This window comes from Neurospora tetraspora (assembly GCF_033439725.1).
Source record: "Neurospora tetraspora strain CBS 560.94 chromosome Unknown B0H65scaffold_3, whole genome shotgun sequence".
NCBI classification, from domain to species: Eukaryota; Fungi; Ascomycota; class Sordariomycetes; order Sordariales; family Sordariaceae; genus Neurospora; species Neurospora tetraspora.
In genome coordinates, this window is record NW_026944385.1 from 4,619,772 (window position 1) to 4,632,672 (window position 12,901).

Consider the following 12,901-nt stretch of genomic DNA (forward strand, 5'->3'; position numbering starts at 1 on the left):
CGGTGTGAGTCAGCTCGGTCAGCTCGCCGAGTTGAGCTATGGGTTGGGGACGACAACTTCCGTCGATAAAACTCTACGGTGTAGGCAACAACTCTCCGGTGTGTTCTAACCAAGACTCACACTCTTCTACTCTTCGACCTGGTAGACAGAACTCCCAAGTCACAATGTCCTCGGCAAAGGAATTGAACGACGTGTCTCTTGACTCTTGGGAAACCAATGCAAGCTTCTGGGACGATTCGATTGGCAAAGATGGCAACATCTACTGGCAGAAGCTGCAGGAGCCATCTCTCCGTCGGTTGCTAGGCGATCATCTCAAACGACAACACGGGCAAAAGCCCTGCCTTGCGCTTGACCTCGCAACAGGAAACGGACTTTGCGCTCGATGGTTGGCCAAGCACGGGGCTAAAGTGTACGCAACTGACGGAAGCGAAAACATGCTCCAAATAGCCAGGAACTGGACGAGAGGAAAAGACTGGAGTGAGAATGTTCGCTTCTGGAACTTGGATGTCACACGGACAGAGGACTTCGACGTTTTGATAGATGCCTATGTATGTTTTTAACCTTCTGGGACACCCGTATGCTCATTGCTAATACCGCTCTTTGGTGACCAACAGTTCGAGGACAAGTTCGACATTGTCCTCATGAACATGGCCATTATGGATGTTTCCACACTTGAACCACTAGTTCGAGCACTTCCAAGGCTCTTGAAGCCCAATGGAGTGTATGTCAGCCTTATTTGAGCTGTTTGAGATTACAACCGATGGCTCAATGACTGACACCTTCCCATCTAGCTTCGTCGCAACCGTTCTTCATCCCGTTTTCATGACTTCCGGGGCATCTCGCAATGTCGATCTCCGGTACGACGGGGAGACCGGTGACCTCGAAGTCGTCAGAACCAAAGTCATCAAGAACTACCTCCATGTTCCACCTTACAAGGGGATTGCCATTCCTGGACAACCGAAGCGACAGGTGAGTTGTTGACTTGGCCCAAACCGTTTCTGGCACCGAGATGAGACCGGAGTATCGCCAGCCAGCGAGCTAACCAAACTAACTCAGCTATACTTTCACCGTCCAATGGATGAACTCTTCACCACCTTCTTCCGGGCCGGTCTTGTCATGGATGCTATGGAAGAGCCGGCATTCTCGGAAGAGGACGAGGAGAAGAGCAGGGTCGAGTCGAGCCGGAACTACACGCAACTGCCGGCAATTCTCAGCTTTCGGATGCGGTTGCCGTACAAATAGCCGCGAATGAATCGCGATCTCGATGAGTCTGCGACGTATATCGATGGATATGCTGTTATAGACTGTGGTTAGCCAGTGATGGTAGCGGTTTGTAATGGGAAACGCCACCCGTGGAGTTGAGGTGAGACAATTGCTATGAGGATGTGGCCTAGAGCTTATAAGCAAAAGAAACTATTGACATGTTGCTGGACAATCACCTGATTTCAGGCACCATTACGACGTCATGCAATATCCGGGAATCGGATTTAGAGGAAAAGTGTGTATTGATCGTCGCTCTCAGGGGTCCTTCATTCAGGGGTTCCAGGAACGGAAACCGACATTCGGGACGGCGCGCTCACCCGGAAACAAGGGGTAAAGATCATGATCCCCCCACGATCTACAACAACCTCGTGATAGGGTGGTGGTTGGAGGATTGGATTGTCTCGGCGATGAATCCAGGTGGACTTCAAGACAAGATGAGACTTGTAGATATGAAAGAGGCCTGACCTCCAGCCGGAAGAGAGGACTAGTTCATGGACACATCAGCTTTATATCCAACTCAAAGATGGACCCTGACTCACCAGCAACCAAACGACGTCGGATCGAAGACACAGGGTCCAACTCGGCGGAGTTTCAACACCAAAGCCAGCATCACAACACCAATGCCAAGACAGCCAAGACTGACCTTGAACCTCCATCTACCAGTGGCGCCTCCAGCGGAGACTTTCGGTACACCGCTTCCCCAAACCCTACAACCATGACAATATCGTCGCCAATCAGGTTCCAAGACTTTTTAACCGAGACAACTGGCGAGACACGGCGCCCGGAAGAGTCCGAGGGGCCTGGACCTAACAAAACTGAAGCTGAGGAAGACGTCAACGTCAGAGAGCGCCACAACAGCATTGGGAGGAGATATCGAAACAAACTCAACGAGCAGTTTGATAATTTGCAGGCACTCTTGTCACAGCAGAGCCGAGACGGGGAAGATGACAATGGAGACAGGGAGTCCCAAGAGCCAGACGATGACAGCAACAACAACAACAACACCACCACCAGGGACTCCAGCTCTTCACCAACTCTTGTCAAGAAATGCCGAAAGGGACGGGGTATCAACAAGGCCAGTTTGCTGGAGATGGCCAAAGTCCGGATTGAGACGCTCACGGAGCAAAGAGAGATGTTGATAGCCGAGGTAGAACAGCTGGAGAAGGAGTTAGCGGAGGAGGGAGCGAAGAAAGCAGGTGGAAGACATGACACTTGCTGATGTAATTAATCCCAGATAGAGCCTTTCAGTTCTTTCCCCCCAAAGCAACAATAACGAGAAACCGATTCCAACAGACAGGCACGCAGGCCATAAATCCCACCAGCACTAAATGCTCCAATCATTCCAATCCCAAGTCCCGAATCAGCCTTTGCGGCTCCTATCTCTCCCAGAAATCCCTCCCGCATACCACACATGACCCTCATAACTTCATAATCCCATCATCAACTCCCCGTCTCCCCTCTCAAAACCTCTGACTCTTCCTGACCTTCAATCTCGGCGGTTCCGGATGCGGCGGCTGAACCGGTACCGGTATCATCGACCTCCTCTCCCCCTCCCTCGGCGGCTGAACCGGGATCGGTATCATCGACCTCTTCTCCACCTCCCTGAAGCCTCCATCCCTATCCCTCATATCCCTCTCCCTCTCCCGATCCCTTTCCCTATCCCTCAGGTCCCTATCCCGATCCCCCAACCTCTTCCGCTCCCTATCCCTCAGGTCCCTATCCCTATCCCTCTCCCTCTCCCGGTCCCGATCCCCCAACCTCTGCTCCCGCTCCATACACCTCTCCCACATCTGACTCCGATGATGCACCCTCTTAGGCACCGTAACCACCCACCCCCTCCACCCCCCAGGTCCCTCATCTTTTTCCACCGGCGGTCCCGCCGCCAACCCAAGTACATCCGCCACCCGTTCCGCATCAAACACATACTCAAAGTGCAACTCGTAACTCGTGTCCGTCTCGCCCGTCATCTTGTTGACCATGCGCACCACCAAAATATCCTCGATGGGGAACCCGCGCAGCTCGACGGTGCCGTCGTCCCAGGTTTCCAGGCCGAGGGCATGGGCATGGGCATCCCTTGAAGAGGAAGGGGGTGGGGTTGGGAGCCGCGACTGCATGCTTGCGACGTGCTGTCGTCGGAGAGAGGCGAGGTTGATGCGCTCCCGGTCGCCGGCGGTGGAGGGGACGAGGTAGTTGATGCCGAGGTGGCGGCGGCCGCCGGGGTGATGGGGGAGGGTGATTTTGAAGAGGTCTAGGATTAGGGTCGGCATCTTGTTGGTGACTGGTGAACTTGGGTTGTGAAGTGGCTGCGCACGGCACGAGGGGACTGCCGGAGTGGCTGGCGATGGCGTGGACGAGTAGTGGGTGCAGCGGCGCTGGGCGCTGGAAGTGGCTGTGGATGTGGATGGATGTGACGCTGTGGAAGAAAGGAAGATGCCGAAAGAAGGAGTTTGAGGCTTGGGAGAATCGAGTTAGCATATGATGTTGTAGCGTGCGAAACACATGTTGGCTGGTTAGGATGATGCTGGTTGGGATATGCTTGACAAACGCAAACTACGTAGCAAACGCAAGGTGCGGTGTGGAGAGCGGGCTGGCCGGTGACGAACACCTACTCACCGCGGACACTCAACGAGAACTTTGGATACAATGTGAATGGAGGCTTGAATTTGATCAATGGGTAAAATGAAGAAGCCGCGGCTATCAACCTTTTGTTCAGTGCTTTCCTGGTTGCAATCCTGCAGCAGAGATGCGTTTGTGAAGTGAAGAGAATAATGCCATCATCATCGTGGAGGTTAGGCGTTGGTCTCAGTGCCCAATGAACCGCTCCAATCCCCGCCAAGCAACGTCCAAACCGCTAACCAATCGGCTTGCGAGCGGAGCGACGGCGATCTGCAGGGTCGTGGTACTCCAGTCGCCATCAATGTCTCGGCGGCATGAATGGAGTGCACGAATTGATTGTCTTCAGATCGTTATGCGGGCGATACAACCTCAAGGCTTTGTTTCGGGATCCCTACGATTCGATTGAGATCATCTTTCTCGGGCCCGTTAAAACGACTGTCTCCTGTATTTAAACGACTGTCCCTGACCACACAAATCCAACCGGCCTTGGCGCAATCCACCATGCTGAATTGCCAAGATTGGTGTCCGCTCCCAACCAGAATCATCATTCAACATCACGACATTCAGAGCTCATCAACACGTCTTCTCAACGTCAAACCGGGATGATTAGTCTTCTCAACTGACGCGATTTTTCTGTCCCTCGTGGTCCTGACATATTCATGCCACTCCTCAGTATCATCCCGTATACTATTTGGCATCTTAATGCAATAGTCTTCCGTGGGCGACGTGTGCCAACTTCCGAATCCAACCAAATCCACAAGGGCATGCGCTTCTGTGGAGGACTTGAAATGAAGTTTATAAGCCACGATTCGGGCCTTTCCTGAGGACTCAGCACGCTTCGTGACCTTGACATTGATGAGATTAATGCCTCTGATCACGGTGGTGTCAGCGCCCACCCACTCCTCGATCCTCCATCCCAGTGTTCCCGTCAATTTGTCAAGTACACGCTGGAGGTGACGACGTTGGAGCGCAGCAATGCTTCGCCCTTCAGTGCTCTGCAAATAATCGGGTGGCACTTCGTAGGCGATACCGAGATCGTATGTTCCCGCTCTAGACTTCTCCAATGGAGCTGCAGGGAAGAACTTCCAGTTCAGCGTCGTCACCGTAACGGCACGCCGGGTGTCATCGATATTAAGCATAGCGGGCGTCGGATAGGTAGTACCTGCAGATGTGTGAAAGGCGAGTTAGCAGTCGTTGCATGGTGCTTGTGAGTCTCCTAAAGTTGGGGGAACATCAGTAGAGTTACCTTCGAAATCTGATCTCTGAGCTGATCAGTGTCTCCTTATAATGCTGTCTTCGCGTGGATAGACTACAATGACATTCAACTGAAGGCCGCCAGCCGTCAAACTTGTGGGTATGTAAGGTGATGGTTGAAGAGGTGAGAACAAAAGCTCGCTTGCGACAGCAACAACTCACAACGAGACAGGGATATGAGATGCTCAAGCAGTATGCGGCATACTTCTAGCTATACCCCATATACCTCCCACAGCCTGATGTGTTTGGGCATCAAAATCGCAGGAGTCGGGAAGAACTTCAGCCGCACGGCGCAGGCTGACCGCATGATGCCCTCTGTTGGGGAAAAAAAACCCAGAAGGGGAAGATATAATGAGAATGTCAAAACTTGATTGGCCACATTGGCGCTTCTAGGGTAAGATTCGGGTTGCCTACACAAGCACCCTATAGGAAGTACGTTAACGTGCAGCGCAGTTGAGGCACAGCCCCAATCACCAATGCAGAACACTACGCCATTCATACTTCTCGACTGGACTTGCCCGATATGAGACACCTAGACATAGACCAACCACTTTTGAGATTGGATTTCGAAACGTCCTGATCAAATTTGATCATATCAAAACATAAGGTAGGTAACCACAAATTGAAGCCCTTGGCAGTTTGCAGCTGGTTTTCATTTTCGTTTGCCGAGTCAACCGCACGTAACAGCATTCTGATGAGCTTCAGTTATTATCGGGCTGACCGCAAGTCTTCCGTTTCAGATCTCGAGAATACGACATCTTGCAGTGGTCCACTCGGGAAGCATCAAGCAACTGCAGTTTCTTGCTCAATGCTTGGCGGTCATGATTTCCATACTGTACCCCAGCGGCAGCCATGTGAAACAAGGATGTCGGTAGATGCTGAAGGACAAGGGGAAAGTTCTTCACTTGGGAGCGTTGTGATGGTGGCTGTTGAGGTCCACAGCCGACCAAATACTCCCGACGCTGCCAGGATAGCCAGTTCTCAGCACGTTGGAGCCAGTGAGTCTGTCGATACAGCACCGAAATGTCAGAAGATACCGCGAAGAAGCACCTCATTCGGAAGTTCAGCGGAACTGGAAGAAGAAGATGTTCCCGTACGGACACGACCTACGACTGTCGGATCCCCTCAACACCACTCACCTTTCAAATCTGGCCATGATACTCGAACACAACGTTCACTACATGGGAAGCATAAGGTACAAACCAACAATTGGCCTGAGAGCAGTCCAAAAAGTGCTGAAGCCGCAACATCCCCGGGACAGGACCCATCCCAAGGCAATGGACTCGAGGAGCAGCGCGAGGACAAGTATCATCATATATGGCAGGACATGCGGAAAGAGCTATATCAGCAGAATCTTGTAAAGCTTATATCACGACAACGACCTGGAGCACTCGGTTATATTGACAAGATGTCTGGATTGGCGACGGGTAGAAAGGAGAGCCTGATGAGTGCAAACTTCGGTTACCGGATTCACTTTGGCGACTTGCAAAGGATACACATCCAGTATCTGCACAGCAAACTCGTCAACTTGGCTGTTTCCGCACATTTGCACGATTCAGAGTGGAGGTCGGGAGGCAAAGCTGAGCAGATCGGGCAAGTGATGAAAGAATACAGTAAGTGTGACTTGAAAAATTTGATCCAAAGCCTCACAAAGGCGCCCATTGGAAGCAAAATTTTAACAGGTCCCGATGCACAGTCCAAGCAGTCAAGGACCACGAGTACATGGGAAAGTACGCCAACGCGTCCGACGACCCCTTCATCGCCACCAGCCAACGGCTTTACGACAAGATATTCCTCGAGTCAGCCATGACCGCCGAGGGCTACAAGATGCCCGAAGACTTCCTAGCCCCACCCCCGAAGCACAAACCACGCCCGCAGCACGAAACACCCGCTCAACTAGCCAACCTTCTCACGCAACACGCAACCTCCACCGGCCCCTGGGAGCGCGACAACACCAACAAACCAGCCGCTGCACTGATTAGCACACGGACGAGGGCCTGGAAGCGGGCGTACTGGACAAGAATTGGTGCTGCGTTGATCGGTGGTGCCTTCCTCATTGCGCCCATGTGGATTCTTGCTCTGCAAAGGAACCTTTTTATTCATTTGGGTGTTGCGACGGCGTGTATCACGGCTTTTGGTTTCTCTATTTCGCTTTACTTGGAAGCTGTCGATGGGGTGTTCGCGGCCACGCTAGCGTATGCGGCAGTTATTATGGTGTTCGTTGGTATTGTCATCGAGGAAACCGGGGCAAAAGGGACGTAATCGCGGCTTTCTGCCGTGCCATCATCGTGGGCGGGAGGTTAGGCGTTGGTGTCAGTGCCCAATATCTAAGGTACCTCTAGACTAGAGGTGGGTAAGCTGGCTGCATGCTAGGCGTGCTCTAGGTAGCCGATCCTACCTACTATGCACACCATCAGTCCAGTGGCAATAAACGCGGAAGCTTGAGGCTCGCTCTAACCAATAACCATGAACTACGTACCTAATGTAGGTTGATGCTGCCTCGCCGATTTTGGTTTTAAGCGACGGAGTAGGAGCAACCAACAAGCTGGATGATTGGTTACAGAGTTGAACGGAGAGGCTCGCCTGGCAGACAGTACAGAGGATGTGCTCAGATGATGGTGAGGCTCTCTAGGCTCGGGGCTCTCGTCGTAAATCGTGGCGTTGCTGAGAGCATACCTACGTCCTGGTAGATGCATGTTGCGAGGCTTTGGATGTTAGAAGGGGAGGAGCTAGATGCATTTTGGTACCAAAAGATGGAAAGTAGGTAGGAAAAAGGAACTTGGGCGAAAATCCCCGTGCAATTGGGCTTCATAACCAATTCTCTCTGGGCTCTTTCAACATAACATAGAAATAACATCACACATTCAGGGTCCACAGCATCTCATCCCTTGGTGTTGCGTTTCTCTGCTAACAAGGCAGGTGCAGTTGCAAATATGGCAGCCATCAAAGGGTGCGTAATGGATGTGAGACGAATGGGAGCAGTGATTGAGAAGTTGCTTTATTGGCGGCTTGTTTGGTTGAAGAGGAAAAGACGTGCCAGCCCCAGCTAAACTATTCTCTGCAGATGGAAACCTTGGGCGAAGAGCACCTTCCTAATGTCACAGATGTCATTAACATGGATCATTGATGGGGGTTTTCCAGGGGGATTATGGCAGGTGCAGAGGCCAGAGACACTGCACGATTACTCAGTGGTCGCGGGTTGCATCAAGTTTTCAGTTATGGCCATACCATTGAGGGCTTCTAACGAGAACATGTGGGATTTAAAACAAGATTTTTGCTCATAAACATGACGGTATTCGGTGACCTTTCACCCATTCAGTGTTTCCGCCGTCCAGTCGGGGTCGAGCTCATCCCTGAAAGCGGATACAAGGTGGGATACATAAGGCCAGCTTCCATCCGATCTTTCAACAAAGTCCGGTATAGTGTAACGGTTAACATATCGCGTTTTCACCGCGAAGCTCGGGGTTCGATTCCCCGTACCGGAGTTTCTTTTTTGTTGTTTTTTTCTTTTTTTGCATTCCATCCCATCATGGTCTTCCCTTCATTTCGTCACTTTCCTGGCTTTTATTTCTCGTTTGTTGGTCACGATGCTCTTTCAATCCGAACTTTTTGCTGCATCAGAATCAATCACCATAGAATCACCGGCCAAATCTCATAGCATCATACTCAACACCAGACCGTTCAATTTACATCAAGTCCAACAACTACCTCTAACCTACACATCCATCGTACAACCCAGGCCGACGACGTAGTCAACCAAACCCGTACCCTCATTAATCATGTGCCACCACCCCATTCATAAATCTATACACTCATCGTACAAATTTTCCATCCGGTAGTTCTTCCCCCATCACAAATCCCAAAGACAATGCCGCGATATCACCAATCAACAATCACCACCACCACCAAAATCCATCAAGTTTGTTTCCATTAATCCAAGTTTCAATCCATCAATCAACCCCCACCCAGTCCCACAACCACACAAGTCCATCCATCCAACCCCACAACACAATCCCAACTACTTCCGAGAGCTCTCGCAAGCTCTCGCAAACTCTCGCAAACTTCCTTAAGGCTCAAAGTGATCAATCAACCACCCCTGCCAATCATCTTCTCCGTCTTGCTGTTCAAAGGACGGTGGGCCGGGGAATCGTGCTGAAGATGGGAGGAGCTGCTTCTCGCGTCAACGCGCGGCTCAACGCTGGCCGACGGGTTGGGCTTAAGTACGATGTAAGCGCCAGTTAGACCGATGAGTCCCATTGCCAGGTAGCTATATTTTTTGTCAAGTACCCAAAAGACCCAACCCAACCCACCGGGGGGGAGGGAAGGGAAGGGGGGAGGGGTTTGGTTGTTAGCGGTCCATTCCATTCATTGTCGTTGTTACTGTGTACTGAATGAAACTAAAGGATGGGATGATGGGAGGGGATAATAGGAGGGGACCCAAAAAGACTTACAAAATAGTATTATCCGTCCTACTCCCCCCACCAACCTTCGCATCGCCAGCAGTTTTGCTCTCACTCCCCATCTCACTCGCCGTTTTCGCCGTGGACGAAGAAGGCGCCGCAGACGCAGACGCAGACTTGGTAGTCCCAGAAGCATCAGACCACGAAGTGGTGCTATACTTCTCATCCATCTCAATCGGGTAGTCGAGATCGGCGTCGATGTCAGCGGCGAGGGTCTCGGTCCCGGTAGTTTTTCCAGTCCCACCACGTTTGCCACGACCGGAACTGTCGGCGGTGGCGAACCGCTGTTGATAGTGCGGCGGCGAGCGCTGGATGGGGATCACGGTGGTGGGGAGGAAGAAGTGCCGGCTGGTGTTGGCAGTGGCAGTGGCGCGGACGCCAACTGGCCGGAGGACAGTTCTGTGAACGACACGAGCGAGGGTAGAGGTCGGCATCGTGACGGTGTTTGTTTGTTATTATTAATTGCTTGAGTTGTTGTTTTGGTTACGAAAGGTTTCGAGAGTGTTTTGGAAGTTTCGCAGTCACGGTAGGAAACTGAGATCGTGGGAACTATCGAGGTGTGCGAGGGTGTAGGATAAACACCCAAAGATTTCCTTATACCTCTTTTTCTCACCCTTTTGGCGGACTAGGTTCGTATGCGCAAAGGGTTGTTGGCATATGACGTATCGGTGACGGCCATGGCGGTGTGCTGAGGAGGAGAAGACACCGAGCGCACCGGAGATGGACTCCATGGGCGATTTGACTCTCGAAGGTCACTATGGCACAACGTCCGGCTGGGGTCACGGACCTACAGAATCACCCGTTAATTAGTTGATCAAGAAAGATGATTTGTCGTCTTAAAACTGGACGCGACAACCTTGTTGCCCTCTGCGGTCGCGTGCCTTGTCCCATGCGCATCACGTTCCGACATGGTGGACGAAAGAGAACCGGTGGTGTCCTGAGCAGAGTCAATTGGAAAGTTATTGACTACCCCCGGCCAGTACCATAACACCATATTAACACATCCCAGATCATGAAATACGATAAGCTGTACATATGCCGTCAACCACCCATCCGAGAGAACCATGGCTTCAGTATGTATACCATGGCCTTGCTAACGAGACCAGGATTCCTGCCTACCATGGCGCCATCAACTGCAAACAAAACAAGAAGCGAAAATAAGAAATGGGTATCATCAGAACATCTTTGCCGCGCCCTGGACTGCCAGCATATCCGCAGCGATGTTGCCTTCGTCCGTCCCGTGCCCCTTAACCCAGACGAACTTGGTCTCGGCGGCCCTCCCATCGCGAGCGTCGATCTTTTTGCGGATGGCCACAATCAAATCCTGGTTGGAGACATCCTCTCCCTTGGAGTTCCTCCAGCCGTTCTTCATCCAGTTTTTGTACCACGACGTCACACAATTAATGGTATACTGACTGTCGGTTCGGAGCTCGCAATTCTGGGTGTCCGGAATGGATTCCAGTGCTCGGAGGACGGCGGTCAACTCGGCGCGTTGGTTTGTTTGGACGGGCCCTTGGAGTCTCTCGGAGATGTTTCTGTTGAGAAGACGTGTTAGTAAACGAACCATCGCCACTGCCAGACTGCCGACTTACTCCCTGAAACCACCGCAGAAGTAGACACCCACCCCCGCCATGGCGCCGACCTTGCCGTTGCCTCTGGCGCTGCCGTCCGTGTAGATGATGACGGGCTTGCTAGCATCAAGGGCTTCCTGCGCCTCGTGAGCAGTCTGCGTAGCACCGGTTTTCCTAGCTTTCCTAGAGCTCTTCGCCGGCGCTTCGATGGCAATGACTTCCAGGTCATCAGTCTCGTCCACCTGTGGTACCTTGGCGGCTTTGGAGGAGGGCTTGCCACTCCATTGACGCACGAATTCCTCGGCCTCGGCGCGGGTCTCGAACTTTTTGTATTTGGGGTTCTTCCAGCCCACCACTTCCTGCTGGGCAATGGACCAGTCTGTGTAGACGCCGGGCGTGCGACCAACTGCGACGCCGTAGAACTTGGTAGGTGATGTACTCGAGGTGGCAGAGGCGACGGGCCGACCAGCGGCGAATGCGGAAGCCTCCTCGTAGCTCGTGAAGGACTTGAACTGGGCACCCTTGAAGCCAGTGATCTGCTGCTGGCAAAGGGTCCAGCTGGTGTAAACGCCGGGCTTGACACCAGCGCGCACGGCGTAGTATTTGGTCTCGGGTTCCATCTTCCTCTTTGGCGCCGGCATCTTGACGGGTATGTTGATGTTGAGACTGAGGAGCTTGTTGCCAACGAGTTCGAGAAGCTTTTTGTGACGGAATTGTTCTTTTTCTTCTTGTTGTTGTTCTGTTCGCAAACGGGATGTCTTGGGCTTGCGATGGCGAGATTGAAGTGCCGGGCGCTGGGCTTTAAAGCGTTGATGGGAGTTGACCAAGATCCTGAGCCTGCGACTGCGAAAGAAGTCGTCTAAGAAACGTGCCGGAGGATATACCGATAACTCGTTGTCGTGGTATTCGTCTTTGTTGGTCTCTTTTTGCGATGTCTCACTTTTCGTTTTGTTTCTCTTTCGGCGTCTCGTCGACAGGCAGCGCAACCCCGGTGGTCCAATCCTCGCGTCGTGGGCGTTCAAAGAAGCCGGCAAGGACAAGGAAGGCCGGCGATGCAGAGGAGAAAGCAGGCAGAACAGGCGGGGCGGGGAGGGAAGGAAGAGGAGGAGGGGGGACTGCCACTGAACGCGATGCAGATTGGAGGAACGAGAGGGGAACAGCGAGGGGAACAACATGCGCCGGCGTGGGATGGTGGGATGGATGGATCAGATGCTTCCTGCGATGTGAAGCGTCGGGTTTGCGCCTGCAACAGACACACGCCGCAGTGTAGGAACCACTGGGACGAGCAGTCGCAGCAATGGTCAATTCCCCTCTTCCGGCGCGTCAGGTACGCGGATAAGCTTCTGATAAGCGATAAGATAACCCAAAATGTTAATGGAAATGGAATTCAGGAACACGCAGTCAACCCTAACCCAGATACGTCGCCCCCAAAGTATTCCTGAGAGAAGTTCTCGCCAGTTTGGACAGGTCAAACAGCTCTTGATGCTTTGTTGCCGAATCATAACTATCGCATATGATATTCCATGCTCTTTTCAGCAGCAAGTAGCGGTGTTACAAAATATCCCAGTTGAGTGAGGTCTTGAGCTGGCGTGGGCTATTGCCTTGTCTTTAGGTTCTTGTAATCCGTAATCCGTGACAGCCCCACTCCAGACAATGGGTTTCTTACATCGTGAAACTCCTTTCATCAACAACCACGGTGACAGGCATGTTTCTGGTTCTTTGAGCGTCTGACAAGAG

General features: G+C 52.2%; 7 protein-coding genes and 1 non-coding gene across 8 annotated transcripts; 4 read left to right on the forward strand and 4 right to left on the reverse strand.

Moving 5' to 3' along the window:
- Nucleotides 1–80: 80 nt before the first annotated feature.
- On the forward strand, nucleotides 81–1,514 carry B0H65DRAFT_177066 (S-adenosyl-L-methionine-dependent methyltransferase). Its single transcript, XM_062821456.1, has 4 exons — nucleotides 81–548; nucleotides 615–721; nucleotides 792–969; nucleotides 1,057–1,514. The coding sequence occupies exons 1-4, from the start codon at nucleotides 165–167 to the stop codon at nucleotides 1,240–1,242; spliced, it is 855 nt and encodes a 284-aa protein (XP_062683573.1). The 5' UTR covers nucleotides 81–164; the 3' UTR covers nucleotides 1,243–1,514.
- B0H65DRAFT_177135 (uncharacterized protein) lies at nucleotides 1,377–2,603 on the forward strand. Its single transcript, XM_062821458.1, has one exon. It carries the CDS (start codon nucleotides 1,787–1,789, stop codon nucleotides 2,480–2,482), a length of 696 nt encoding a protein of 231 aa, XP_062683574.1. The 5' UTR covers nucleotides 1,377–1,786; the 3' UTR covers nucleotides 2,483–2,603.
- A 120-nt stretch (nucleotides 2,604–2,723) lies between these two features.
- B0H65DRAFT_424346 (uncharacterized protein) lies at nucleotides 2,724–3,530 on the reverse strand (the record flags this gene model as incomplete). Its single annotated transcript, XM_062824505.1, has 2 exons — nucleotides 2,724–2,886; nucleotides 3,097–3,530. 2 exons carry the CDS (start codon nucleotides 3,528–3,530, stop codon nucleotides 2,724–2,726), a joined length of 597 nt encoding a protein of 198 aa, XP_062683575.1.
- A 484-nt stretch (nucleotides 3,531–4,014) lies between these two features.
- Nucleotides 4,015–5,396, reverse strand: B0H65DRAFT_463552 (uncharacterized protein). Its single transcript, XM_062826710.1, has 2 exons — nucleotides 5,126–5,396; nucleotides 4,015–5,041 (listed from the first exon to the last, which is right to left on the reverse strand). The coding sequence occupies exon 2, from the start codon at nucleotides 5,016–5,018 to the stop codon at nucleotides 4,443–4,445; it is 576 nt and encodes a 191-aa protein (XP_062683576.1). The 5' UTR covers nucleotides 5,019–5,041; nucleotides 5,126–5,396; the 3' UTR covers nucleotides 4,015–4,442.
- A 602-nt stretch (nucleotides 5,397–5,998) lies between these two features.
- Nucleotides 5,999–7,395, forward strand: B0H65DRAFT_442000 (uncharacterized protein; the record flags this gene model as incomplete). Its single annotated transcript, XM_062825556.1, has 2 exons — nucleotides 5,999–6,746; nucleotides 6,830–7,395. 2 exons carry the CDS (start codon nucleotides 5,999–6,001, stop codon nucleotides 7,393–7,395), a joined length of 1,314 nt encoding a protein of 437 aa, XP_062683577.1.
- A 1,151-nt stretch (nucleotides 7,396–8,546) lies between these two features.
- On the forward strand, nucleotides 8,547–8,618 carry B0H65DRAFT_t182. The gene has a single exon. It is a non-coding gene; the product is annotated as a tRNA-Glu (tRNA).
- A 180-nt stretch (nucleotides 8,619–8,798) lies between these two features.
- On the reverse strand, nucleotides 8,799–10,320 carry B0H65DRAFT_463558 (uncharacterized protein). Its single transcript, XM_062826711.1, has 2 exons — nucleotides 9,585–10,320; nucleotides 8,799–9,400 (listed from the first exon to the last, which is right to left on the reverse strand). The coding sequence occupies exons 1-2, from the start codon at nucleotides 10,025–10,027 to the stop codon at nucleotides 9,220–9,222; spliced, it is 624 nt and encodes a 207-aa protein (XP_062683578.1). The 5' UTR covers nucleotides 10,028–10,320; the 3' UTR covers nucleotides 8,799–9,219.
- A 40-nt stretch (nucleotides 10,321–10,360) lies between these two features.
- Nucleotides 10,361–12,441, reverse strand: B0H65DRAFT_463560 (uncharacterized protein). The gene is made up of 2 exons (XM_062826712.1): nucleotides 11,186–12,441; nucleotides 10,361–11,128 (listed from the first exon to the last, which is right to left on the reverse strand). Exons 1-2 carry the CDS (start codon nucleotides 12,337–12,339, stop codon nucleotides 10,768–10,770), a joined length of 1,515 nt encoding a protein of 504 aa, XP_062683579.1. The 5' UTR covers nucleotides 12,340–12,441; the 3' UTR covers nucleotides 10,361–10,767.
- Between the last annotated feature and the right edge of the window lie 460 nt (nucleotides 12,442–12,901).

Excerpts from the sequence above, each read along its gene's own strand:
- B0H65DRAFT_463552 (XM_062826710.1), bottom strand. The coding sequence starts at position 5,018 with ATGCTTAATATCGATGACACCCGGCGTGCCGTTACGGTGACGACGCTG.
- B0H65DRAFT_177066 (XM_062821456.1), top strand. The coding sequence starts at position 165 with ATGTCCTCGGCAAAGGAATTGAACGACGTGTCTCTTGACTCTTGGGAA. Across the intron at positions 722-791 it reads CTCTTGAAGCCCAATGGAGT|CTTCGTCGCAACCGTTCTTC; the intron begins GTATGTCAGCCT and ends CTTCCCATCTAG. Across the intron at positions 970-1,056 it reads CTGGACAACCGAAGCGACAG|CTATACTTTCACCGTCCAAT; the intron begins GTGAGTTGTTGA and ends AAACTAACTCAG.
- B0H65DRAFT_177135 (XM_062821458.1), top strand. The coding sequence starts at position 1,787 with ATGGACCCTGACTCACCAGCAACCAAACGACGTCGGATCGAAGACACA.
- B0H65DRAFT_463558 (XM_062826711.1), bottom strand. The coding sequence starts at position 10,027 with ATGCCGACCTCTACCCTCGCTCGTGTCGTTCACAGAACTGTCCTCCGG. Across the intron at positions 9,401-9,584 it reads AGGACGGATAATACTATTTT|CTACCTGGCAATGGGACTCA; the intron begins GTAAGTCTTTTT and ends CAAAAAATATAG.
- B0H65DRAFT_463560 (XM_062826712.1), bottom strand. The coding sequence starts at position 12,339 with ATGTTGTTCCCCTCGCTGTTCCCCTCTCGTTCCTCCAATCTGCATCGC. Across the intron at positions 11,129-11,185 it reads TTCTGCGGTGGTTTCAGGGA|AAACATCTCCGAGAGACTCC; the intron begins GTAAGTCGGCAG and ends TCTTCTCAACAG.